Raw genomic sequence first — 26,575 nt, forward strand, 5'->3', positions numbered from 1 at the left:
TAGGTGGTTGTATTGGATAGGTCTTATGCAGTAGGAACCCAGGCTATCGTAAGGTTCGCCTGTTTGGTCTGCTTAGGAACTGGTAAGGTATAGGTTGGCATTGTAGGTAGATGTCTGCGTTCTTGGTTTGGCCCCCAGCTGGTAGATGGGCAAGGGTTGCGTGGTGTTGGGGGCTGAATCTGGGTTTACTGTACAATGTTGGGTTGGAGGGCTCGAGGACTGAGAGACCGATCTACGGGTTTTTAGAATCAAGTGATGGTGTTGCTATTCAGGGTCTGTATGCTATGCGTGGTGTACGGGGAAGGCTTGTCAATAGGATGTATGTACTATCTACCAACCAGAGATAGTAGTCCTCATTGTTGCGCCGGCCATATAGGAGTTATGTGCAAAACTAGACGGCATATTCTATCATCTTGGGCGCGAAGCGCATGGGCATGCTACGACTTCCCTGGTCAGACGAAATAGGCCCCTACTTGCTAATCCTCGATAAGCAGAAACATTCAAGCATCTTTTCGCTTCACGCTCCTCCACTCCATCCCCAGCGCTCCAATCATACTGGCACAAGATAAGCCGACAGGGAGGAAGAAAGCCGTCGTTAACGCCTTATCGTAGCCCTCAATCACATGGGGAATATCAGCGGAAGGGATATACTTCTCCAAATCGGACATTCCCAAGGATGACAACGAGTACGTGTCTAGGTTGGGCAACAACGGCCCCAAACGCGTGAGCAGCTGTCCCGTGAATATAGTCTGCGCGATAGAGACGAAGAGAGCCGGTCCGAAGTTCTGAGCAAAGATGACCACAGCAATGCCCATCGGGGAATCATTGACTGGTAAAATAGTCTGGGCTGCGACCTGAGGGCCTTGAAAGCCCACACCGGCACCTACGCCTAGGAGCGCCTGGTAGCAGAGAAGAGAGGCCAGGGACTGCTTCACTGACAGTGTTGTTAGCAAACCCGCCGCAATGGGTGTCAATATCCCGGTAACAATCATGAACGGGGTATAGTATCCCAGAAGACTGGTGGCGGAGCTTCCACACATGACAGCAACAGGCACACCGATCGCAATGGGAAGGCTCAGCACACCGGATACCGTGGCGGATACACCACGAACGACTTGGAAATAGGTTGGTATCTGAGAGTGAGGAAATATCAACCAATGTAACCGGGTGTAAGGGAGTTGAATTTGGCCGTACATAATACTCGAAAACGGAGAGTGTGGAATTGTTGCAAAAGGAAAACCACATCCCCGCGAGCAAGCTGCGACGCCTTATGATTCGCCCCGGAAGCAGGGCGTTGTCACCTCTTCTCCTTTCCTGCCACATGAATGCACCCAGAAGAACAGCCATCAATATGAAGAGAACAATGATCCGTGCGTTTCCCCATCCGTACTTGGAGCCACCCCATTGTAGGGCTAGCAACAAAGACGTGATAGAGGGCACAAAGATGCTCGTTCCGAGGAGATCAAGTTGGCGAAGCTTTTCTCCCCATGGAAGGTTTACACGGGCGTTCTTCTGAGGGTCTTGGAAGAAAAATAAGATCAATAGGAAGGACAAGCCCCCAATGGGCAGGTTGATATAGAAACACCATCTCCATGAAATAGAATCGGTCAATGCCCCCCCAAGTAGTGGGGCTACAGTCGCCGACGCACCCTCAACCCCAGCCGCGATGCCAGTGAAAAATGGACGATGACGAAGCGGAAAGCTCTGCACTACCATGCTATAGCTCCGCGTGTTAGCTGGGACGGATATTTTACCGGCATAAAGGTAGTACAAACGGACGTGAAGACTCCAGAGATGATACCTGCGCAGCCCATACCAGATATCGCACGCCCCAGAACCAGCGCGGCGGAAGTGGGTGCTACACCGGCAATCAACGACCCTATCTCGAAAATGACGATTGAGACAAGGAACACGTGTTTGACTAAGAATAGATGGTACAGCTTGCCAAACATGAATTGAAACGAGCAGGAGGTCAAGCGACTGTACTCTGTTAGGGCATCAGACTGATTCCGGGAAAATGGGAGATACTGACTATGCCGAGTAATACCAACCAACGTCTGCAATGGTTCCAAAATGCGTGGTAATAGTTGGTAACGCTGTTGCGATCATATTGAAATCCTAAAAGTCTCTGTTAGCATGAAGCGGTTCCCATTGACCTATGTGGCCTTCAGGGGCAAGAAAACGGACCAAACCAGTGAGGATCAACGACATACACATGGCAAGGAGCACGACAAGGAATTGGAAGCCGGTGGGATACTCCATGTTCTCTTCTTCGCATGGGGCATCTTGTACCTCTAGCATCAACGTTGGAGTGCGAGTGTCATCTTCGGGAGCCATCATGGCGAGGACACTACAGCCGGACAAGATGCAACAGCTTGTTGACAGCGTATGAAATTGAGGTGGAAAACATTTTATACCTGCAATGATCGGGGTTCGGAATAGACTAGGTATACAATACAATACAGCCTCCGTAACGTGGCCGATGTTTAATGGGGCTATTCGCATGTCTCTCAGCTTTCTTCTCCAGCTGCAATTGATAAGACCAAGTCGAAAGCATCGAATGCCGACAACTCCGAACTCCGTCAATGATTCCGGTAGAATCTACCTTCATTTAATTATGTCCAACGGCATATAAATGTAAAATCAAGTGTCCTCACCGGGGTATTTAGGAATCCATAACAAGGTATCGCCTCCGATTCTCCTTCCATGCTTGAAAAAAGACAAAAAGAACCATTTAGTCCCCAAGATACCAATACGCCATTTCCTTGAAATACCGGGTCGATTTCGACCTAATCAGCTAGCGGTTTTGTGTCGAATATGCCCATTGTATCTTTTAGAGACCCTTTCCATGGGCTTAGCACTGGTTGATTAAAGTTGGGCTATTAATAAGAGGCTTATACAATAGGCCGGTCGAGACTATCATAACCTTTGTGCCAACGGAACGAGCGTATTGATTCACCGGTCTGGTGCCTGACCATTCCCCAGGAATCCAGTTGTATCATTAGATCGGCTTCAATAGCCAAGCGTGTGTGGAATTGTCTCAGTCATCCTTGCTAATCGAGCTTAGGGCATGCGCAAGTTTCAGGAGGACAACACTTTCAGTAGCAGCGAAGTAATTCAGACTAGACAATGGACAAATCAGCATTGGACACAGCCCCGGAGAAGTTTTAGGCGAACTTACCTGTCCATCAAGATGCGTAAATGTCGATTGAAATGATCTTCATATCGTTTTAGCGTGTCCTCAAGCTTGCTGATCCGCGTGGGGTCATAACCCCTTCCGTCCGGATTCGAGGCCTTGTTCCTCGAAAGCTCTGGGTCAGCCGTCGCCAAAGCTCGTGCCAGCGACGAGGCAGTCCAAGATGCAAACATGGTGCAGCATGTCATCAACTTGGAATGAATCTAAGTCTTTATTAGTATTACTGCGGGAAAATGCATTGAAACAACATGACAAACCTTCAGTAATTTAGCTTGCGTTAGCATGCATTCTTTGAGGCATGTGTCCAAGAAATCCACATGGTCCTGCATTAATTCATCGACAGTTCGATTAACTTGCTTGGTGCCGTTCACAGTCACTTCGGACCCGTCCGCATCCGTCCCGTTCACACGATCCATGAGATTTTGCCAGTTTGGCTCGATGACTTCGGCCGTACAGAAGTAAAGAAGCTGCTGGACGAAGACAAGCATCTTGGCGCGCAAGTTCCACGCCCGTCGCTTCCACATCTCTAGCCTCCGGTCTGTGGATTTGTGGCGCCAGCCAAGAACCTTGTTCTGGTCTAGCCAGGCCGTAACTAGGAGGTGCTCCAGATGACGGAGGGATAGGAGGTGGCGGAAGATGAGTTGATATCGCAAAACAGTCTTGCGACTAATGACTAGAGACAGGGGGAAGGGGACGGAGTAATCCAACTCGAGCGCATCAAATCCAGCAATATCTTTTTCCTCATCTCCACCTTGTGTTTGCGGAGCCTGGTATTTCTCAATCGCTGCCTCGGGGTTGTCCTGGTCAATTCCAGAGACGCTTACGACCTGCATCAGCCATTTTGTGAGACCGATCTTGTTCATTCGAACTTTCACATCTTCCTTGAAAGGATCTTGTGCAGCTATGCTACCCGGCTGACGTAGAACAAGATCAAGTAACGACTGTAGTTTGTTTTCGTTGACGCTTTTGGCTGGCTTGCGCAACTCCGAGGCGCCAAGCTCAAGGAAATACGAGAAAAAGTCGGAACGGTCCAGAAAGAAGTAATGCTTGAGGGAGCGGAAGCGAGTAGTGAGGGAGTTCTTCGTTAAAAGAAGATTCAATAAAGAGGCATTAGCATAAGTGTAGGCGGCGTTAACGTTCTCCAGGAAACGTGGATCGTCCAAAGTCTTCGGCACATCCTTAACCGCTTTGCTGATATCGACACCACCACATTCTCGTACTACATTCAAATACTTTCCGGCCAGTAGAACTTTGTCGCGCACGCTATCTAGCTGTGGGGGAACCTCATTTTCGCGAATTGTATAGCGTTTCTCCCAGTATTCATCTGTGTAGTCTTCCTCGAGCTTCTCCCGTTTGATCCATTTCTGCTCTTTGACGAGGAATTCCGCGTGAGGGTCCTTGATACCTCCATGATGGAGCCACTCATTGAGCATAGTCATATATGGTCGACTAGCTTCACGAAGTAATTTTTCTAGGAGAGTCTTCGTAGTCGGGTCGCCTGAAAATGTTGCTAACCGCTCAGTCAGCAGTCGAAGAACGTTACCTCCTTTACAGATCTTCTTGCTGGACATGGCGCCAGGAACAAGGTCGCCACCCTCTTTGAGCTGTTCGAGAATATTGTCCACGTCATCAAAATCGTCGATAGATTCGTCCAGGTCCTGGTCCAATAAGCCATTGCGTCGAAGTAGTTCCTGACCTAGTGAGTATAATTGGGCCAAGCATTGGCTTGTCGGCATGGTGTGTAAATGCAGAAGATGTAGTGTGAAGCTTGGATTGTTCACAAGTTGGGTTTCAAGTTGAGCAACAAGGATCAAGTAGTCTTTCAGGAGCTTGCGGATCGCCGCGCATAGCGCATGACTAACTGCTCCATATTCTGCACGGCTTTGGACCTCCACAAATGCCTCCAAAGCACTGTAATGAGTCGCCATCTTTAACATCGACAGAGTAAGGTCCCTTAAGGTTGGGTCCACTCCTGATGGCAGCTGAAATACCGGACCAGTCAAACGGTCCTTCTCCATAGATGAATCATATCCACTATGGTAATGAATGTACTGGCCTTCAAAGCCCATAAACACGAATAGTAGGTCTTCCAAGAGGGCTGTCTCTTGTGCGTCGGCAGAAAGCTCGCGAATTGATGTCGGGTGAAGCGATTTGGGCAAGGTTGAAGCAAGAGAAGGAACTGATACTCGAGTGGCTAATGGTGCTGTTGAATGGGATATCAACGAGGCATGTGGGTTCCATGGCGCTGAGATGATATCATGGTCAGCATCCTAAATAAATGAGCGCCTGCTATGGAATGGTTAAAACTAACACTCCTCTGGCTCCTTATCTTTCTTTCGCATATTGGGACTAGCAGCATCCGTCAGAGTAGCCCTCCTTGAGCGTGACCTTTCCCATTCCCCTTTGTTTCCTGTGCTAGAAGGCTCCTTGGCCGGGTTTCTTGCTCGAACTTGAGCTTTGTCTTTCGAATGAGGTGCCATTCGTTCGGCACGCTTGTCGCTCATCATATCACGTTGCTCTCGAGAGGATTTGCCCTTCTGACTCGACGTGCTTCCGCGATGATTTAACTGTTCCGATTGCAATGGGGACGCACCGCTGCGAGCATCACCGACGCGATTCGAGGAAACGCGGGGTCGTGGTGCGCTCATGTAGCTGGCGCGACGGTCATTGACGGACATTGTCCCGCGAGATAAACAGAGTAGGGTCGACCATGCATAGACTGAGAGGGAACGCAAGGGATAAGTAATGAAATGGGTAAAAAAGAAACAAGGAATCGAATGCAGAAGTATATTGTTGCTCTGTCACGTTCCGCAGTTACAGTAAGCAAATGGAGACTAGTGCAATGATGCCTGATGCTGGCCTGAGGCGAGCACGGACTCCGCCAGGCACTCAGCGGACTTGCGTAGACCTGGAGCTTCGCCCGAGCTTCCAAGAACAGCTCCCAACACCATCTTCCTCCCTTCCCTTACAAAGCTACTTCCCTGTCTTCTCCCCAGAGTACTTCATTAGTGCGTCTATATCAACTGCAAGTGTCATTGTACTGCCAAAATAGTCCAATATGTTCATCGCGCGATCGGAATATGGTAAGCTCCGTCAGGCATCTCCCCTCCAATGCGGGCTATCTAACAGCTTTCTCTCCAGACCGTGGAATTAAGTATGAGATCATCCTATGTTACTCACCTAGACGAAGACGAATTCTTGGGCTCTAACGATGGAATTATTACAGCACCTTCTCCCCCGAAGGACGTTTATTCCAGGTCGAATACTCTCTTGAAGCTATCAAACTAGGTTCGACGGCGATCGGTGTATGTTTCCCACATCTTCCAAATACCCCAGCCAGAAAACCCTAGGCTTGCCACATAAACCATCTGGCGGCGCTACATTACACAACCGGAACCCAACACACCGTTCTGACATCATATCAGGTCGCAACCAACGAGGGCGTCATCCTGGGCGTTGAGAAGCGTGTCACATCCACTCTTCTTGAAGCCTCTTCCGTCGAAAAGATTGTCGAGATTGATCAGCACATTGGCTGTGCTATGTCCGGTCTGCAGGCAGATGCCCGGAACCTCGTCGAGCATGCCCGCGTTGAGTGCCAAAACCATGCCTTCCACTATGCCGAACCACTGCGAGTTGAGAGCTGCACCCAGGCCATTTGCGATTTGGCCCTGAGATTCGGAGAGACCGGGGATGACGAAGAAAGCGTGATGAGTAGGCCTTTTGGTGTTGCTTTGTTGATCGCGGGTTTCGATGAGGATGGCCCTCAACTGTAGGTTTCCCTTGATGCCAATCGGCCTTCTCAGCAAACATGTGCTAATGTAGCTAGATATCATGCCGAGCCATCCGGTACATTCTACCGATACGACGCGAAGGCCATTGGGTCCGGAAGCGAGGGTGCGCAAGCGGAATTGCAGAACGAATATCACCGCTCCCTCACTCTAGAAGAAGCGGAGACACTGGTCCTCAAGACACTGAAGCAGGTCATGGAGGAGAAGCTAGACGCAAAGAACGTTCAGCTTGCCAGTGTGACCAAGGAGAAGGGCTTCCGTATCTACAATGATGAGGAGATGGGACGGGCTGTTGCGACCTTGGGTGGTAATCAATAAGTGAAATAATGCACAATGATTGTGATGAGCCTATGCGTTATATTGAGAATACATGTTATACATGGGCTGGTATTTGTTCTGGAAGTCGAATAGAAAAGATCTGTCTAATGATTTATCCCTCAAGTCTTGTTCCGACCTGATAGGACCTCACTGATATCAAATACAACAAAGGTGTGATTTTTATATACAGGTCGCTGCACATCTAGAGTCTTCCTCTACCTAATTTTATAGACACAGGGCTTAAGAACGGCAGCCTCATCCTCAGGGGACATATTGTTACCGGCATCAGCTGGTTTTTCAATGAACCTCTTCTTGCCTGGTCCAGCTTTTGTACCGGTCACGGATGCATGCTTGCCCTTCGAGGGCGCAGGGCCTTGTTTGACAAACACCATCTTCACAAACATCTTGTTGGACTTGTCCACCGACTCAGGCTTGAGGACGAAGCCTCTCGTGCGAAACACTTCAACGAATGAAGATATATCTGTCTCGTCGTTATCGGTAGGACGGGCATCTTCAGCGTAGACCTCGGCGTCCTCGGCGTCAGAATCAGCATCGTCTGCTCCTTCGCGCTTCTTGAGCTTTTTCTTCTCCGACTTGCTGAGGGGTTTCCGAGCTCCAATCTGTGCTTTCTTGCGCATCACTTTGCCGAAACGGCTCTTAACCTCGCTCACCCAGCATTCTCCCTTGCCATCACTACGAAGTACACGCCATGCTTCTTCCACGAATGATACCCAGTTGGTACCCATCAGACTGAGACAGAAGATAGCCACATCAACGCTACCATCATTAATTGGGAGGTTCGAAATATCCGCTTTGGTAATAGGAGAACCTTCAGGGGCGTGCAAGTCATAGCTATGAAAGTTCAACTTCAGCTTTTGCGCCGAGGGAATAAGTACACGGGCAAGCTGAGCGTCACCACAGCCAAGATCGGCGATGGTGCATGTCCCATTTGGTCGCCGAGGTAGCGGGTCACGAGTTTTACTGCCAGATTTGTCTCCTTTCCTGGGTGCAGCCGGCACCTTAGCTCTGGATCGGATGGACTGAATATAACCATCAACAGGATTCGAAGGCCAGGATTCTTTCACCTGGCGAGAGAAGCCAGCGTGGTATTCATCGAACAATTCTGGACTGGCAGTGAACAGCTCAAGGGCCTTGCTAGACGGCGTTGTGTAAAGAGTTTCGTTTAAGTGACGGAAACGAGAGGAGATCAACTTCTGACGCATGGCTTGCTGCAGAGGCGTAAGAATCGCCTCAGTCTTAGGCGGGGCGGGAGTGATAGATCCAGTGGCTGCTGGGGCTTCTTTAGAAGTCACTTCAGTCTGATTCTGGGTTTCCTGTTGCTGTTGCTGCTTGTTCTTGTTCTTCTTGTTCTTCTGTTTCTTGTCCGCCTTCTTGGTTTCACCAACATCAAGCTTGGTTTGCTTGTCCAGCTTGGATTCCTCTTTTCCTTGAGGCACTGATGGGCTTTTCCCGGCCTTGGCTTGCACATCTTGTTCCTTCTTCTGTTTCTTCTCAGCCTTCATAGAATTGTTCGGCCCCTGCTTGGAAGGTTTTGGGGTGCCCCTCTGACCCTCAATATGCCGGCGGAACATCTCATCAACATTTGCCTTGGTAACATGATCATCGCGCTTGCGCTTGTTATTCTTGTCCTTAGGTTTGGGGGTTCCGTTGGCCTGTTGGGGCTGGGCTTGAGATTGTGATCTTGGCTCGGTCTGCACCTGCAGCGCAGAGCTTGAAACCGACCAACCTGGAACGGCGAACATGACTGGAGTGTAGGAATGAGGGTATCACGCTATATGCCAAGGGAAGCTAACTCGAATGCCTTCAATTGATCCGTACTAATCCTGCAATGATCCCACTGTAAAATCCACTGGGAACGAATGCCCGATCATGTGAAGTAACCGCTCCAAAAATTTCGGGCAGTAAAAGGCGGGATTCGAACAAAATTTCGCGGTTAGTTCGTGATTTTCTGCCGACCCATGGCAAGGCGGTCAATGCGATGATGCACGGTCATGGTCATGGATGAGCTTAAGGTTGGGACAAGGCCCAGAACAAGGTCTTTTCTTCACCTTTGTTTTTCTTGCCTTTTCTTTTGAATGGCAATGGTTTGGTGGCTTGCCTGGCCTCGTACAGATTAAAACACGAAGCCTCCTTTCTTTCCTCCCTTACTTCTTTCCTTTCCTTTTCTACATACCCCCCAACAGTTCAACAAGGTGTCCCTATAAACCAAAGTGATAGGATAGGACTAGAAAATGTTTCGCCCCTGCCCGCGGGTTCGGAGTAAAGTATCCTACGGTGGATCTTACCAGTGTAGATCGTATTAGTATTCACTCCCACGGACATCTTTATTTATAGTTTTAAACCTTAGCAACGTCTAAGACAGATAGCCTCTTTTCCGAGTACGTACAGCATTTGCTAGTTTGAGACCGCCGGTCCTTATCTGGCAAGTTCTTTGTCTTGGCCGGACCGGCACTGAAATCTTCATGAAGACGGACCGGCACATGTCATATTCCTGTGATACTACTAGTAAATAGTATATCACTTTGTATTATAGGTAAACCTACACCAAACAAAAAAAAGAAAAAAAGAAAAATAAACCAAACAGGAGAGATTGGACGTAAATGAACAGAGGAACCAGTGCTAGTCTGCCACCTTCTTAAGCCCCCCAAGGATCTGTGAGTTGATCGGGAAACTTTATGCGGTACCTCAGGCCAATCAGATTTGCCTCAGGCCCTCTTCCTCCTGGAACTAGTGTAGTGCTTTACTCTCTGTTCCATAAGTTACTTCAACGCTGACTTCTTCGTCGCTCCACTGCTCCGGCCGGAAGCTATCTCGGTGTGCACTATATCATTGCTGTCGTCCCTGACTGTCTGAAGATTTCAACGCCTTCTTGAGTATGGAAGTAAACCTCTCATCTGAGACTTATCAACTACCATGGAGAATACGAACTCTATCAAGCCACCCAGGCAGGAAGCTTTAGCCAGCACCACGGCTACAGAGCCAGGTCATGACTACTCAGTTGTCATAAAACAAGACACAGAGCAGACAGCGCTGGATGATGCACCGGCTCAGAAAATTCCCAAAAGACGCACCAAAACAGGATGTTTAAGTACGATTGACCCCTAATTGGGATCCGTTAGATGATAGATTTCTTTGACTAATTGTTAAAGCTTGCCGGCAACGTCGCATCAAATGCGGGGAAGAAAAACCTGTATGCAAGAACTGCATCAAATCGAAACGAGAATGCAAAGGATATGCCCAGCGCCTAGTCTTCAAAAACCCTCTGGGCATTCCCGGGTTCTCGAACCTCCAGCAGACATTCAACACAACAACAGTACCAATTTCTACTGGATACGATGCTCCTATATCGTTGCATGAGAAGCCAGGTGGTTCTCGCCAACCGGCCCTCGCCCCTAAGCCGGTTACACTTCCAGCCACGAGGCATGATCCTATGTCGACCACCATGCTTTCGCGGCCACAGGAAAGCCAGCCAACTAATGCTATGCCGACCGCTTATCTGCTGGGCGAAGGGCAGACTCAGGCATATCCGGCGTCGGAACACTATATGGCTCCTGAGCCTCCTTCCTGGGTTACATCACAGTCGCGGAAAACGGAATCTGAGATAAGGGAAAACTACATACACCATGGCGCGCGTGACCTGTCTATTCAAGGCTATTACCCAGATATCCAAGAAAGCAAGCGTTCCTCACACTCATCTTCCATGTCTCAAAGTCTAGCAAACAACACAATGCATTCACAACCTCCATCTGGTATACCCCAGGTAAAAGACCAACTTATGCGTTCTATGACTGTGTTGGTTAGTGCTAACACTCTGGGAGGTACCAAAGTCGCCCTGGGCAGCGGGTTCAGCTGCTACCCACGAAGAACAGCAATTTCACCAAGTTACACCGGCACAGATATCAATATCTCCATCCCAGATGACATATATGGATGAGGATGATGATGACTACTATGATGTTGAGACTGACGAAGAGCCAGAAGAGCAGACCACAACGCAGAATTTCAATCAATTGAGTCTCATAATGACCTCTGCCAATAGAGATGAACGGCAACTCCGTTCATTTACAACATATCTGAACGAGCCTAACATCCTAGCTTCATATCACCCTACCCTCGGTTCATCTCCGTTGAACAATCCCAAAACTGCTCGAATATTTCTTCATTTCATCCATTCCACAGGCCCTTCTCTATCAATATTTGAGCGTCACCCCATTGACCCTTCGACTATGTTCGGTGCTCCGGTACCAGTGGCACAGCAAGGATTATGGACATACACGCTGCCTTTCAAGGCATTGGAACACCCGGCATTGCTTCAAGCTATCCTTGCGCTTAGTAGCTTACACATCTCGTTCTTGCAGCAAGTGCCCGCCACGGTCTCCCTGAAACATTATCACTATGCTCTCAAGAGAATCGGCGCGGCAGTAGGCCTACCCATGAGACGTAAACAAGTTGGTACTTTAGCTGCGGCTCAACTATTAGGTTATTATGAAGTGATGGCCGCCGATCCTTCAAAATGGAACAACCACATTGCAGGAGCAGCTCATCTGGTGCGCGAGATCGACTATGCCAGCATAGCGCGGGACCTTCGTGCTTACCGACGCAGAATATGTGCTCAACGATATGAAATGGGCGGCTTCACCTTCCCGTTTGCTGGGAGTAGTTCTCTTAGTAACACGTTTTCAGAAGACGATCCTTTCGCTGAAAAGGAAAGTAGCATCGATGAGAATATTATAGGTACCATCGTCGGTCGAGCGGTTAACTATGACGATTTCGGCGAAGTCGACGATGGCCATGATGGGCGATCTTCTAAAAGATATTTCACCCGAAAAGACATTGAGAATTTCCGGGTCCAATGTGACCTTTATTGGTGGTATTTCAAGCAGGATATCTTTCAGAGCATGCTTACCGGCAATGAGATGTTGTTAGTAGAGCTCTATGCCACTAATTGACACTTCATGAGCTAACGGCAAAATAGCATGCCCAGTTCCCAATGGGGCCAGTGCCCTCCACGAGCAGGTTTGGGCAGATTAGACGCTATCTACGGCTCAGCAGACCATCTGTGGCTGCTACTCGCCCGAGTAACCAATTTTGGGATTCGGGATAGGAAAAGAAAAATAGCTGCCATGGCAGCGACGGGATCAAATTGGAGGCCAGGCCCTGAACTCTCCAAATTCATGGCCCATTTCGCTAAGGGCCCCCCGGATGCACGGGCCAGACCTGCTTCGAACTCGTCGTCCAACACATCTCCTGCCTTTTCTGGTGTCCCTGCTGGAGCACAGGCGCACGGTGCCAACAGCGCCAGGTCTAGTCCGTGGTCTGGAGGTGGGTCGGAAAAGTCGGTATCGGGAAAATCACCAGAGCCACACCAGTCACACAACAATAGTACTGGACCACAGGCAGGAGCTCCTCCCATGTACGGTATGGTCCCAGCGAGTGGACCCAAGCGACTGCCTTTAGCGTTTGGCGAAGCAACGACTCAGGCTGGCTCTGTTGGACAAGATGACGACTCTGAAACTTTATCGTATACTGAAGCTGAACAGGAATGGGAGAGTATTTTGGCGGCCTTTGAGACATTTGCTCATGCTCTTGGGCCGTACTTCAGGCCTCTACCTTCTGATAGTGCACCTCCCATCTCAACTGTGTTTGGGCCCGCCCTTCAGTACCGTACGCATACGATTGCAGTAATATGGGGCTATTACTACTTAGGCCGCATCCTTTTGCAAAGAATGCATCCGTGCATGCCACCTGCAATGATGGTAGCTGCGGGCGTAGCTGCACCTACTACGGCGGAATTCTCTCAAATCATTGGAAAGATCGCGGCAGGCATTTACTACCCACAACTGTTTAATCTAGAAGCAGGAAGTTTGAGCCCCACCCTTGGCTCTTGTCTGATCGAAATCACCGTGCCTATCTTCTTCGCCGCCGTGCAATTCACAGATCCTCCTCAGCGTGAATGGACAGTCACTAAATTGCGCACCATCTCCCGCTTGACGGGCTGGAAAGCATCAGATGCCATAGTCCATGGATGTGAGAGCGCATGGAAAGCTGCTGCAAAGCAAGGACGTGGTCCCCCATATCATCCGCCAGATGAGGCCGTTGTGCACCAGCCGCCCGCTTGGATGTCGGCTACAGAAAGTCAGGCTAATGAAAACTCCGAAAGGCGCTTTGTAAAAGTGAAGCCTCCATATGTGCGCTATGCCATGGGGGTTTTGAGCTTGGAGGACGACATGGAAAATTTGGGGATAGACGAGCGGGTGTAGCGCAGTATCCTGCATATTGTCAACTAGCGAAAAGTTTGATGTCGTCCCGATCCACATCACGATGACCGACGCGGTTTAGGATGAGGTGAGACATCTCCGTTGTTCAAATGCGACTTTCGGGGAGAAGCATCAGGGAAAGGAAACCTCATAGTTTAGGTTTTCCTAGCGAGACTCATAAGACACATTTTACTAAGGAAGAAGCAGGTGTCCCTAAACGGCACTTTGAGGCTCCACTGTGGCTACCATTATTCTGCCGAAGTTGCAGGACAAGTGTGCGATTACAAGTGGACATGATTCGCGGTTTTGCACCCGTAACTTTGCTTCCCGTCTGCTGCCTTCCCAGACTGGAAGAGCGGACAGCTGTCAGCTGTAGGAATGGTACCATATATATAGAGCTACTCGCAGAGACACCTAAGACTGCAGATCGGCAATGCCCTTGCAGAATAGTGGAGGATGTCTTGGGGCCGGAGCCTTTCCGTTGCAGTTGGATTTGTATCGACCGTGTGGAGTACCTTGCGTTCTAGACATGGCTATTTGGGACCACTTAGTTGAATCCACATGCTGATATGCATCAGCAGTATCACTTTTCTAGCAGACAACGACGCCCAGTCGGGATGTACGGATTGCGTAGACTAATGCTTTTTCGCCTACGGCGCATAGGCGGATAATGTAATGCCCAAAAGATGCAGGCAGGTGTCGAGCTGAAACCGACAGGCTAGAACTTGCACTGGATTGGGTACCTAGTAGCCACATCGACTTTCTCATAGTAGGTACGGACCCTAGATTAGTAGTACGCAGTAGTAGTTCCGGGGGAGTAACCTTGTTGGTCTAGTCAGTATCTGATGCTGGACCCCTGTCCTGCGCTTGGTTAGTGTCAGAGATCGACGATATCTCGCCCATTCAGCTTCAACGGTTGGGCAGGAGGAGATAGTCAGCGTCTCGATCAGAAGAGAAGGCGAAGCCTCGTGGCGAATGGCTAAGAATAACCGTGACCGGGCGCATACTCTGAATCGCCCGTAATTGCTTCCAGAAATATAGGGCGGAGGGAATAATACGGTAATGGAAACACTACACTATACACTGACTGCGACTGGGCGCCTCGGACGTCATCGTGAGTGGCCCGTTTCGAAACTCAGGCAGCGGCGTTTTTTATCGTTTTTTACTATCTATCAACTTTTTGACTTTTTTTTTTTGGCTTGTGTTTGTTCGATGATGCTCACTCCTCTCTATCCATTCTCGATTATCATTTATACCCGCCTTGTCAACCCTCTGTTGTCTGTCTCGTTCCAGTCCACAGTCAACTTCTCCACTGTGCGGAACAGTCCAACTCTCATTTCTCTCTTCCCCTAATCGCTATCCACGGTTCTACTGCAAAACACCCCGCCATCAGCCGTCGGCGGCCCGCAGTGTCAGCCGCTGTCGTCACCCACGGTTCGCATCCACCAGATCATTATTAACACCGCTTCTTCTACAAATCCCTGATCATAGGACCTCGTAATTATTAAGCACATGTCTCGATACCACGAATTTCGTCGCTCCACTGGAGTGCTCGAAACAGAGCCTGACCGCTGGGATCCGGATCGTTTTGCTCGCGAGCGACGGGAACGCCATCATTCCCGTGGCCCGCCAGTTCTCGATCGACCCCGCCGGGTAGAGGATGAACGATTTGAATATCGCCTACAGGAACATGACCGGTACGGCCCTCCTGCACGCCGCCCCGGCAAGCAGTATGAGGACGACCATCTTATTCACCCGTCGGGACCGCTGGTGGCCTATGACCATTCACGCGCGGACAGCCCTCCTCCCCGCCCCCGTCTCCTACGACGGCAATCTTCCTTAGATACGTTCGACCGAATCCCCTCGCGCAAGCTAGATGAGTACTACTATCGCCCGGCCTCTACCAGGGCAGCCCCCAGCCCTCCACCGGCGCGGAGACGGTCCTTTCGACGCTCCCGCGAGCCAGACTACTACGAGGAGATCCGCATCGCAGAACCGGATTATTACGGTGACGAGGAGTATCGCGGTTTCCGGGAACGAAGTCGCGCTTCAGCGCACCCGCGTCGCTCGGGCAGTCATTTCCGCGAGCGGGTAGTCGAAGAGAAGGTTGGAATCGACAAACCGTATCCTCGTAAAGGCAAGACCAGGGTACCCCGAAAGTTAATTCATACCCATGCAATTCGTGAGCTTGGATACCCTTATGAGGAAGAGGTACGTGTCCTCAGGTGGAGCAGATGTGGATTGCATCCACTTCGACGTTGACTGACGCGTGACAGGGTGACATGGTCATTATCCAACTTGCGCTTTCCAAGGAACAAATCGACGAAGTGATCAGTCGAAGTCGCACGATCAAGCGGCGGACCGAAAGCAAGTGACCACGCTCCCAAGACCTAGAAAGTATATTAACTAACAGTCTCCCAGCTCGGATCATCCACACCTCGCCGTCCCCCGTCCGGGAAAAGACAAAAGACAGGACAGTGGAACGAGTCGCCATGGAGGCCTATTCGCCCCGGACAAGCTACAACACTCTGATTGTTGAGCCGTCGCCCTCACGGCACCGATCGCGAGCGCGTCAATATGATATCTCGGAGCGGAAAGTGACGAGAGCTGTCTCCCGTACGCGGTCGATTTCGGTCCATGGTCGCCGCCGTGGTCGGTCATCACCTGTGCGCATGGTCGAGCCCTATGCTGAGTCCAGCAGCTCTCATGCAGGCCCGCTCATCGTGGTGCGTCCCCGAGACAGTGACGAAGATATCCGTGAATATATGCCATTGGCGCGACGAAGCGGTGAAGTGACTCGGAAAACAGAGTTGCTGACCGATGGCGACTATGAGGAGGTGATCGAGACGAAGAGAGATCGTAAAGGTAAGTTGTGTCTTGTTCCAAGGAAGCGATGAGTTAAATTCTGAGCCGTGCGACCCTAGGCCCCAATCCTCGAATCCTCCGTGCGATGATGGCAACCCTGACCTAAGCGTGGTCGCTTCGAGACTTTGTTACACGATTGTTCCTTACGACTTACCGATCCCTATCATGCGTTATGATTCATTGACCTAGACGTTCAGCAATGATTCCTCTGTATGATATAATACTGAGTTGGCTGTGACTTAAGGGTGTTCGACTGGGGTTCTCGGGGTTTTCGGCTATTGACATTACATGACGATAATAATGACCAATGTTTGCACTTTTTCCCCTTCTCTTTTGTTTTGATTTGTCTTGTTGCCATTGTGTTCTTCTGTGATTTCGGGTTGTGAAGGATGGTTGCAGGTTGGTACCAGGGATGGGTCACATTAACCAGATTGACATACATTAGTTACTATAGTTAATTCAATGTAATTTATTGTGAAACGTGGCGGTGCACTGAACTTCATCTAAGGCGGTGAGCGTGCATCCGTGATCTGCGAGCACTCATAAACCAAACAAATCCTCGTGCTCTGCCTAAGGACAACTTCTGCCCTCTTGAAGTCATCTTTTCCCCCGAAATATCACTTTTCAGTCAGATTGTCTTGACTTGCAGTATGGACAAAGTGCAGGCGTTTGGAAAGAACCTTAGGTGAGATGAAACGACTTCCGAGGCTGCTATTATCCCACACCCCTCCATTGTCGCTTCCACCGGTGATAGCCCTCAACATCCAAAGCCCTCTGCTGACATGTTTCTAATCTTATATTGCTTTTGCGGGTAGTGCGAGCTTTTCGCCTTTCGCTGCGCGCACGCAGCAGATGATCAAAGAGCAGTTGGGTCAAGCCGAAGATAAGACTCAACTTCCCGATGAATACCTTGAGCTTGAGAAGCGCGTGGACGCTCTTAAGTTGGTCCACCAGAAGCTCCTTCAGGTGACGTAAGTGACATCTCCTTGAAAGGCCCTGGAAAGGGTCTGCTGCTTCCCCATGATAAGAGCGCTGACCAATCCCATACAGCTCGCAGTACTCTAACGAGGCCTACGACTACCCACCCAACATTCGCGAGTCATTCAACGACCTAGGCCGGACCATCGGTGAAAAGGTTCAGCTTCTCTCTCAAGCTTCTTCCCCTGCAGAGGCCCAGGCTGCCCTGACTGCCCCTCCTTCGGCCAAGCCTCAGCCTAAGACCTTCAACCATGCCATTGCCCGTGCCTCTCTGTCCGGATCTCAGACTCTGGCGCAGAGCTCCACCGGCGAGGATCCTCTGGCCACTGCCCTGGAGAAGTATGCGCTAGCCTCGGAGAAAGTAGGTGAGGCCCGTCTGTCGCAGGATGGACAGATCCAGTCGCGCTTCCTCGCTGGGTGGAACACGACCCTCAATACCAACCTGCTGTTTGCGGCCAAGGCGCGCAGAAATGTCGAGAATGCCCGTCTTATGCTGGACTCGGTCAAGGCTAGCAAGAAGGCGGCCGCTAGGGGTGATCTGGACAACCTGAGCGAGGAGGCCCGTCAGGAGATCGAACAGGCCGAAGATGAGTTCGTCAGCCAGACCGAGGAGGCTGTGAGCGTCATGAAGAATGTGAGTTGCAAATTCTTTAGGTGCTACGGGGAAGTTTGCTAACTGTCTATCAGGTTCTGGACACCCCTGAGCCTTTGAGAAACCTGGCGGACTTGATCGCCGCCCAGCTTGAGTTCCACAAGCGGGCTTATGAAATCCTCAGCGAGCTGGCTCCTGTGGTTGATGGTTTGCAAGTTGAACAAGAGGTATGATCTTTTGCGTCGGTTTGGAGATGTTTATAACTGACTTGTCTTGCAGGCTAGCTACCGCAAGAGCCGTGAGGGAGCTTAACACACCCCTTTGAATCTATTTTTTCTTTTCACTCTTTCGTTACGTTCTTCTTTTGGCCAGCTGTTATGGAACCGTCGGATTACGTTGTGAACTACCCCCTGATGCACTGTGCAGATGTTTTATATCCCCCAATTTATGGATATGTAGGGTCATTCGTGGCTCTATTGATGCGTAAAGTTGATTTGTAGATTGTAGAGCAAGTCTTCTAAGCCTGAGAACTGTCTTGGAGTGGGCGAATAAGCTTAATCCCTCCACTTTAACATCGTGGTATAAACAGAAATAAAATCAAGAGACAGCATTAACTCTCACATGAAATTGCCAAAACCCACCACATGCAGTCTCCTATCGAAACAACTTGAAGCCTTACGCAAAATGAATCCCATTCTGCAACTCATCACCGCCTACCACCCAGCAACTCTGCCTCAGGCGCCAACACCACCTACAAGCTCCCCCAGCCTAGAGCTCCGACATCCCATACCTTTATCCCGCGGAGAGTCCACCTCAACGACAACAATCCTCCCACCACCGAGTCAATATCGATCGCTCTTGCTCATCTCAACCCGCGCCAAACCCTCCGCCCCTTACGAGGCAAGCGGTCCATTCTACCTCCTCGAAGGCAACGCCGATTCCCGCATCGGTGGAGAACATCAGAGATACCTCGACTTGCGAACAGATACAAACCACCGAACGAAGCCAGCATACCCGCATCCCCAGCATCGGAACCACCCACTCAATTACCGACTATCTCCACACAAAGAAAAAGGAGCAAGGACAAGACGACACCGGCTGGTCCCTGTGTCCGAGTGCATTGACCGTCCACTACCTACAATCCACCGAATCATAGCTATTCGAAAGAGAATAACCAAGATACAAAATGGCAAACGGGTGTGTCTCCTCACCCATCCCCCGAAAGACCAAGAAAAGAAAAACTAATAGAATGGAACAAAAGGTGGAGTCTAATCATCGGCTTGATCGTCATCGCCGTCGCGTCCGTTGTCGCTTGGCTATTCAGTCCTAAGGGCGAGAACCAGACGTATGCACCCCTCTCCTCCTCCCTTTAATTAATGTTCTTTTCGGATCTGTGTCTAACGGGTATCTTAGGCTCTGGCGGAGTACGCTTATCCTCTCGTTTGTGTCTTGTTATTTGATGTGGGGTATGTCTTTTTTCTTCTTCTTTCCTATCCTTTTCTGTTTCCTTTATACCTACTGGGTTTGGGTCTTTGGGGTATGGGTTGAGAGAATGAGTGTGCTAATTTATGATATGTGCAGCGATTACGTTTATGGCGCAGTGGCATCCACTTATTACGCCGAAGAGGTCGGATATTAGACCTGAACGGGTACCGCAGTGATTTTTCTTTATTGGGTTCTTGGTTTGGGGGGACTAGGATATGTTGGGTTGGGTTTGGAAGGTAGATGAATGAAGTGGGTTATGGATTTTTGTATAGTTATCTTGTGTATGCTTGGTACTACTTTTTCTTTCTTTTTCATGTTGCTGCATTGATGTTTTCTCAGCGGTGATTCATAGATTCTCGTGAACAGGATGAGTTTCGTTTGTCACTTTAAAGATCTGATAATTATTCCCGTTAAATGTTAGCCAACCCCTATTGCTCCTAGGATGACTCTCTGTACTGTCCATCGAGCCATTAGTCCGGCGACTGCTAGTGTTACAGCGCGGAGGTACCCGCATCCTAAGAGGACATATAGGGCTTCGATATTACTCAACAGCACCAGATGTGTATCGGCTGCCCCCAGTGAGAAAAGTGAGCCTGTCAGCTCGACAAAGTTTGCTAGGTAACTTGTCGGTACAGACTGAGGTAGCATCTGAATCAAGCTTTCTAGAAGTGTTGACGAAGCTGCCGATGGTGATCCCGCTATTCCTGGCGAGCCTGTTGTGGTGGTCGTTGCCGCGGGGGTCATACCACTCAGCGCGTGCTGCGAGAGATTGCCCGGGGTCACTCGACTTGTCCCTACACTGCTGTTGGTGGGTGTCTGAGACGCAATGCCACTGCCGTCGCCCCAGATAACAAGCAGTATCGGGAAAAGTTTGGCACAGCTGCTAACGAGAAGCGCAGTGCTGATGGCGGTGGGGCTGGCGGGGGTTGGAGGAGGCAGCGGTTGAATGCTCTGAATTGGAGCTGTAGAAGCGCGGCGCAAAGGAGGTCGTGGTAACGAGCCGTGAGTTGCTGGAAGGACGGCATGATTGTCACTTCCTAAACTGGTTGCAGTTGAGAATCCTCCACCCGCTGATGGAATATCGTAAGAGCCTTGCCGAGTGAGCCTAGGTGGGCTCAACATGGACGCTGATGTGGGAGATATTTGGGATTGCGCATTCGTGACTTGAGGTGGAGAGGTATGTACTGGTGTTGAGGGAGTGGAGAGGGGGCTATCTGCTGTGGTAGTATTCGAGCTGCTACCATTCTGCTTCAAACCGCTAGGCGCTGGGACAAGTACGGAAGCTAGGACACGGATGGTGAGGTGATGGGCAAGAGTCGCAAGCGCATTTAGGCCCAAGAAGAAAAAGTACTGGACAACGATCGGTGCGCGCGAGAGGAAGGTGGTGGCCAACGAGGGAGACTTCTCAATGCGTGCCCATGTCAGATAGACGTCAAACAAAAGTAGAAGGACTCCTAGACGAATGATAGAGCGCTAGAGAGCAGATAATTTGGTCAGCTGGACAAATCCTAATGCCGAGGACACTATAGACTAGAAGAGAAAGCGAGTGAGAAATAACGGGACGTACATCGAATTGGTTGTTGTCTCCTCCAAGCCTATTAAAAAGGAGATGGCGATAGACCTTCTGCGGTCAGTATACTAGTTCCCAAACAAGCCATCGCTTCAGTATGCATACCTGCGGCTTGATCAAAACGAGATCAATGAAGATCACGACAAAATCATATTCAACATACTTATCCGCGAATCGCTGGCAGCGTGGACATTGTGTCAAGCGCACGCCTTTGCCTAACGAGCGATCGTCGGCACGACTGTAAGTGCTGTACAAATGCGACACGGGGTACGAGCACTCGATGCAGATAGGCATCATGTCATTGACTTCTAGTCATCCTGAGATCCATAGTCAATGTCTACTTCAGGGAGAGGTCAGGGAGCTCCATCGCGAGGGAATCGCGGCGGCAGTTCGGTGTCTAGGCCGAAGGCGGTGAGTGTTCATGTTAATGTCCATTTGAGGATATTCTCATCGATCTGTCTAAGTATATACATTCATGCCAGAACCCCTGCTGCACTTGGTGCGTATTATGTACTAGTTCCAGGCAAAAAGAAAGGCCGGAAGGTCTATATCCATCAATCAACAACACCCGTATCGTCAGCCCAACTCGGCTGAATGCTTCGACACACTTGCTCATAATCGGAAAACTGTTGCGAATTCTCTGTCAATCCTGGAGTCGTCCAGAACATAGTCCAATTGGTGTCAGATAGCTTCCACGTCCCCGTAGAGCGCTCAAAGTACCACTTATTCACTGGGTTGTCCTTGCGACTGCGCCAGCACACCCCGTTGGGGAAACATGAGCGAACCATAGCATTGAACACAATATCGGCCACACCGCCAGCTCCTTGACTGCGTTTCAAGACGGCAAACTTGTCCAGGTATGGGACCATCCGAGCTTCACTGGCCGGGCTACCATCATCTTCCACACCCGGCGGCAGCTCCCACGTGAGGATAGCACCACCTTCATACTCTCCTGCAATGATCAGTCCGGCCAACCGATCGTTAACCCGATTGAGATAATCTTGGACGTCAAGTTTACGGTTGAAGGAGTCTTCGATCAAACGAACTAATCGCGGGAGGTCGATGCTCGGATCATCCAGCGTTAGCCGTGGCCGGTTCTGCGCTGTCCACACCTCAACTCGTGGATTGGGAATCATTGTGATAGGCATGCCTCGCTTGACAAATGTTGTATGAGAACTAGGGGAATTTATAGAGCCTCGTCTACGGTTCATCGCCTCTCGTCGGCTCACGGGCAGTGAAGAGGAAAGCAGCGGTTTGTCTGTGAGTAGGTTGTGAATGAGCGGGTTTCGCTGTCGTCGGGTTCCCACAGCAGATACAGCTGACGGGTTAGCCTGGGGTGTCCTAGCTGAATTAGAAACTTCCAGCGGAGAGGTAATAATCCCTGAGGACGCTGATGGGAGCATAGCAAGCACACTTTGCGACAGTTGCAAGTTGTCCAGGTGTCTCTCCAGAGGATCCTGAATGGAGGTATCTTCCCGTTTTGGTGCGGTTACTGTACAAGCTTCACTGGACTGTACGTGAAGCAACTCATTCTTGATATCATCAAATTCCTGCTCCATATTGATGAAAACGTGCGATGTCTGCGGTCCTCTGAAGGAAGGGATTCCTCCAAGAGGGTCCAGGAGAATTACTCGATCCAAAGAAACCTCTTTTTGCAGCTTAGCGATTTTCTGCGCCGTGAGCCAAGGGTCTTCATCAGGGTCGGGGCGCATCGCCAGGCCGGCAAGCTCTTTTGTGAGAGCCAGAATGGCATCATTCGCAGATATAGTAACTGCCTTAGGAACATCTTCCGTGTAGGCAATGGGGGCAAGAACCACAATTTGGCCGTCGCGGAGCGGATTGAGGAGTGCCTTTCTGGATAGAACGGCGGGCTGTTCCGGATATATCGGGGACAAAGACAAGACCGAGTCGAGATGGGCAGATTTTGAATCTGGTTGTCCATCTACTGCGATTGAAATACGTTCGGCTTGTTCTGCAGCAACCCTGCGTAAGGTATTTGCATTGTCCGCAGTTCCAGGGTCAACCACAACACAGCAAGCCATCCCTAGGCGGCTCAGCTGGGACAGGGTCTTGGCCACTCCATTGATAATAGTATCATCAAGTAGCTGCGGTGTCCGGAGTTTAATCAGGGCTAGATGTAGTTTTTCCTCTGGCAATTGTAACGGTAGCGGGAGAGGCGTTGAGTCATGGCGGAAAACAGGGCTATCATACACAGACCGCGAGGCTCCGTAGAATGAACCTAGGTTAACCCCCGACGGTAATGATTGTGCAACTGTTTCTTTCGAATGTCTGGCGGTTGGTTTAGTCTGCGCTTTCGGAGAATGTTGTGCTTTCAAGCGAGCCAGATACGATTTAGCCTCTCGTTTCGTAGACGCGGAGTTCAGCAGACTAAGGAAAAATTCCTATAACCGGAAAAGCCATTGAAGTAGTCAGTGGATACGTCCTGAAACTGTTGGTACTGGGCGACCATCGTACACGATCCAATAATTTTTCCTTGGCCCGACGACCCAGTCGGTCATAACTTTTGCTGCTGGACGAAAACTCGGCACTTTGGTTGATCGGCCGATCGGCGGTAGAGGAGAAGGACCGGCAGTTGGAAACTCCCAAACTTGGCTGACCGACGAAGGAGGAGGTTTGTTGCTGCTACAGGACGACAGGGTCAATTGAAACGCAATGTAAAAGAGAGAGGGTTTCATGCTTACCTTTAGTAGAGAGGACTTCGCAGTCCGCGGCCAAGTCAGCGCCCTAGAACTCATGTTTCATTTCTGTCGAGGATGAAAGAACCTAATTCCAGGAATGAATACATAGGAGTTTGCGAAGGAAGAAGCCCGAAGAAGAAAGATGGTACAGAAAGAGAGCAGCAGAGAGGAGTGAGGGGGGGGACATTCGGAGAAAACAAAAATGAGTCGATGCGGATAATGACGCATTCCGTTCTCGGCTTCTGATTGGCGCCGATAACACCCGCTGCTCGGAGATTGATAAAAAAAAGAAGTTGACATCTCCACAATCAACAGTACATGGCAATGATCTTCTTTCACCAGAAAAATCCACTCATTGTATTCGGGAGTAGTGTTCATTCCTGAGTTCCCGTTATTGCTTACAATCCCTCAGCTTGGTCAGGACAGTGCAGCACTGCTAGAGACTATGGCATAGATACGTGTAAACGCCAACATTGTAGAATACCGAGTTGAAGGTTCGGAACATGTTGACTCAAACTAGGACCCATTCATGTACGTAATTTATTGCTTCTTATTCAAATAGCCTCCAAATGTGTCCGGATGTGGTTCTCTGGGCTGCTCAGCCGTTCCGGGGTGGTCTTGAACAATCGCGGTAACTTCGTCTCCTCATACGTAGCTCCACAGATAACCATCTGCGCAATCGCCTGTGCTGAGAGGAAGATTTGTGGCATTCCATGGCCGTTAAAGCCGGCAATCACCAACTGGCAAGGTTTGTTTGGGATGTGTCCAACATGCGGCAAGGAGTCGGTGCTATAACCCATTACTATTTGCAAGAAGTCAGCACCAGTTATTTAAATCAAGTCACGAACGAGCTAGAACAGAAGGAGACGCACTTCCCGTCCAAACACGGTCGGTATATGCCCCTGTGTCCTCCCAACCGTGGAAGTGCTGTTGCATGTAATTGTCAAAGTACCGCGTAGCAGACTCTATCAATCTGCTGTCGTCCGTATTGTTGTACCACTCGCTGGAGTCATGGAAAAACGTGGACTTTCCCCCGCCAACAACAATACTGCCATCCGGTCGGGGGATCAGATAGTCATAGTCCCAGGCATTGAAACGCAATGTGTAAGAGCAATTCAGCGGATTTTTCGGTAGGTTGGGCACCACAATCCGACTACAGACCCCCCGTACAGGGACAATCTTGCCTTTGTATTCGGGAGCGATGGCAGGTGTATATGCATTACTGGAGAAAACAATCCATTTTGCTCGAACCGAACCTCGGCTAGTCACGACAGTCCAACGTCCATCAACGTCAGGGGTTTCAGATATGCGGAGCACGGGTGTTTGAGTTTGAAGGTTGACGCCGGCCGACACAGTTCGCTCCAAGAGTTGGGTGGTAAATTTATATGGCCAAAGTCGCCCTGTGCGACAGCGAAAGCAGCCCCGGGCGCCTTTCACGCCAGACACCTACGCAGGGGGTGAATATACAAAGAAATCTGCAATGGCTGAGCTGGTACTCACAGCTTCCGCAGTCTCTTTTGGACTGAAATCGGCCTCCGTTGCTGTAAGGGCTCCCTGAGCAAGAAGAGATTCGTAACCCGTCTTGATTTTGGCACAGTGATTATCATCAAGCTGCACATCAATGACTTTGCCGAATTCTAGGTCACAATCGATCTTCTCCTCTTCTACACAAGACTGAACCGCTGCCATATGCGCCAACTCAAAAGCGGCCACTTCTTCTGCTGCGTCAATTCCATACTTATCTGCCAAGGCACTGACTTGGTAATATACATCAGGTTTCAGATGGCCACCTAGGGGTATCAGATGTCAGAGTCAGCACTTCTGTAGCTGCCTAGATTTAGTTGTGACTTGCCATTGCGACCCGTAGCCCCCGAGCAGGCCTGGCGGGCTTCCAGTATTACTATAGAAGGTTTATCAGCTGACGAGGATTGACTAAGACGCATACAGTGGTATGCAGTTGATACGCCTGCATATCCTGCCCCAACAATGACAATATCACTAGCATCAGGCAGCCCCTCGGTTGAGCGATGACTATCGAGAAAATGAGGTTCGGTACGCCAGAATGAAGTCATGCCATTGTTGGCAGGAAACGCTTCGGCCATGGTAGCAAGGAAATTGCTTAAGGTGAGATGGACAGTGTTGTATGCTTTGCTATCCTGGTTTGTTACGTTCTCAAGGACTCCTTACTTGCTTTGTTGTAGAAGTAAGGCTCGGTCCCTACTAGTATGCATGGACACACCCACTACTGCAAGTAATCAGGTGCGGAGAAACCAATCAACGAGCACTATATCTAGTGTAAAGGATAGACCATGACGAATTTCAGATATAGCAGTCTATTCTCTATCATGAGGTGTGTTATTAATATATCATCAATTGGTGGTGAATATTTACAGATGTTGTGCTGGCTCATTCCTGAGAAGAAGATGGTAGGTCATCTTGTCATAGAGACCCCCTTACAGGATCCTTGCTAGACTGAGACGTACGTACGGCACGTGTTCCATGACCCGGTTTGAAGTATTAGCAGTGTGACGAGACACAAGAGTCCATGCTTTAACTGACACGAGCAACATATCTCAGGAGTATTGACTAGTCGTAGCACCGACTAGTAAAACTCGTGCTCCGTACGGGACCCATCCGGTTACGGGGCAGAAACCGTCAAATTTCTCCATATCTCCCCGTCCCCCAGCCTACCCACCCGTCAATGGTACGCGTAGACCACTCTGGAGTCTGTACTAGAATAAATTACATACGAACATGACTTGCATTACTATCAGTATCCATATAACTACAGTCAATAATACCCCGC

General features: G+C 49.9%; 10 protein-coding genes across 10 annotated transcripts; 4 read left to right on the forward strand and 6 right to left on the reverse strand.

Annotated features, from left to right (window-relative positions):
- Positions 1–500: 500 nt before the first annotated feature.
- Positions 501–2,337, reverse strand: ABOM_010127 (MDR family MFS transporter; the record flags this gene model as incomplete). The annotated part of the gene is made up of 5 exons (XM_022537255.1): positions 501–1,133; positions 1,195–1,717; positions 1,780–1,987; positions 2,052–2,118; positions 2,188–2,337. 5 exons carry the CDS (start codon positions 2,335–2,337, stop codon positions 501–503), a joined length of 1,581 nt encoding a protein of 526 aa, XP_022384952.1.
- Positions 2,338–3,040: 703 nt separating this feature from the next.
- Positions 3,041–5,874, reverse strand: ABOM_010128 (gamma-tubulin-complex subunit SPC97; the record flags this gene model as incomplete). Its single annotated transcript, XM_022537256.1, has 4 exons — positions 3,041–3,122; positions 3,182–3,399; positions 3,454–5,441; positions 5,508–5,874. 4 exons carry the CDS (start codon positions 5,872–5,874, stop codon positions 3,041–3,043), a joined length of 2,655 nt encoding a protein of 884 aa, XP_022384945.1.
- Positions 5,875–6,254: 380 nt separating this feature from the next.
- Positions 6,255–7,302, forward strand: pup2 (proteasome core particle subunit alpha 5; the record flags this gene model as incomplete). Its single annotated transcript, XM_022537257.1, has 5 exons — positions 6,255–6,279; positions 6,338–6,350; positions 6,423–6,501; positions 6,622–6,965; positions 7,023–7,302. The coding sequence occupies 5 exons, from the start codon at positions 6,255–6,257 to the stop codon at positions 7,300–7,302; spliced, it is 741 nt and encodes a 246-aa protein (XP_022384944.1).
- Positions 7,303–7,517: 215 nt separating this feature from the next.
- ABOM_010130 (25S rRNA (adenine645-N1)-methyltransferase) lies at positions 7,518–9,065 on the reverse strand (the record flags this gene model as incomplete). Its single annotated transcript, XM_022537258.1, has 1 exon — positions 7,518–9,065. One exon carries the CDS (start codon positions 9,063–9,065, stop codon positions 7,518–7,520), a length of 1,548 nt encoding a protein of 515 aa, XP_022384972.1.
- Positions 9,066–10,236: 1,171 nt separating this feature from the next.
- ABOM_010131 (putative C6 finger domain protein) lies at positions 10,237–13,583 on the forward strand (the record flags this gene model as incomplete). Its single annotated transcript, XM_022537259.1, has 4 exons — positions 10,237–10,411; positions 10,473–11,083; positions 11,142–12,244; positions 12,299–13,583. 4 exons carry the CDS (start codon positions 10,237–10,239, stop codon positions 13,581–13,583), a joined length of 3,174 nt encoding a protein of 1,057 aa, XP_022384973.1.
- A 1,509-nt stretch (positions 13,584–15,092) lies between these two features.
- On the forward strand, positions 15,093–16,551 carry ABOM_010132 (uncharacterized protein; the record flags this gene model as incomplete). The annotated part of the gene is made up of 4 exons (XM_022537260.1): positions 15,093–15,791; positions 15,857–15,951; positions 15,994–16,445; positions 16,505–16,551. The coding sequence occupies 4 exons, from the start codon at positions 15,093–15,095 to the stop codon at positions 16,549–16,551; spliced, it is 1,293 nt and encodes a 430-aa protein (XP_022384970.1).
- Positions 16,552–17,095: 544 nt separating this feature from the next.
- Positions 17,096–18,327, forward strand: ABOM_010133 (BAR domain-containing protein; the record flags this gene model as incomplete). The annotated part of the gene is made up of 5 exons (XM_022537261.1): positions 17,096–17,130; positions 17,261–17,416; positions 17,496–18,057; positions 18,111–18,242; positions 18,295–18,327. 5 exons carry the CDS (start codon positions 17,096–17,098, stop codon positions 18,325–18,327), a joined length of 918 nt encoding a protein of 305 aa, XP_022384971.1.
- A 1,590-nt stretch (positions 18,328–19,917) lies between these two features.
- Positions 19,918–21,364, reverse strand: ABOM_010134 (sterol homeostasis protein ARV1; the record flags this gene model as incomplete). Its single annotated transcript, XM_022537262.1, has 3 exons — positions 19,918–20,973; positions 21,068–21,121; positions 21,176–21,364. 3 exons carry the CDS (start codon positions 21,362–21,364, stop codon positions 19,918–19,920), a joined length of 1,299 nt encoding a protein of 432 aa, XP_022384968.1.
- A 260-nt stretch (positions 21,365–21,624) lies between these two features.
- On the reverse strand, positions 21,625–23,826 carry arg2 (acetyl-CoA:L-glutamate N-acetyltransferase; the record flags this gene model as incomplete). Its single annotated transcript, XM_022537263.1, has 3 exons — positions 21,625–23,472; positions 23,546–23,713; positions 23,773–23,826. The coding sequence occupies 3 exons, from the start codon at positions 23,824–23,826 to the stop codon at positions 21,625–21,627; spliced, it is 2,070 nt and encodes a 689-aa protein (XP_022384969.1).
- A 497-nt stretch (positions 23,827–24,323) lies between these two features.
- On the reverse strand, positions 24,324–25,871 carry ABOM_010136 (NAD(P)/FAD-dependent oxidoreductase; the record flags this gene model as incomplete). Its single annotated transcript, XM_022537264.1, has 4 exons — positions 24,324–24,571; positions 24,642–25,215; positions 25,270–25,559; positions 25,715–25,871. The coding sequence occupies 4 exons, from the start codon at positions 25,869–25,871 to the stop codon at positions 24,324–24,326; spliced, it is 1,269 nt and encodes a 422-aa protein (XP_022384966.1).
- Positions 25,872–26,575: the final 704 nt, after the last annotated feature.

This window comes from Aspergillus bombycis, assembly GCF_001792695.1.
Source record: "Aspergillus bombycis strain NRRL26010 chromosome Unknown contig00117, whole genome shotgun sequence".
In the NCBI taxonomy this organism is placed as follows: domain Eukaryota; kingdom Fungi; phylum Ascomycota; class Eurotiomycetes; order Eurotiales; family Aspergillaceae; genus Aspergillus; species Aspergillus bombycis.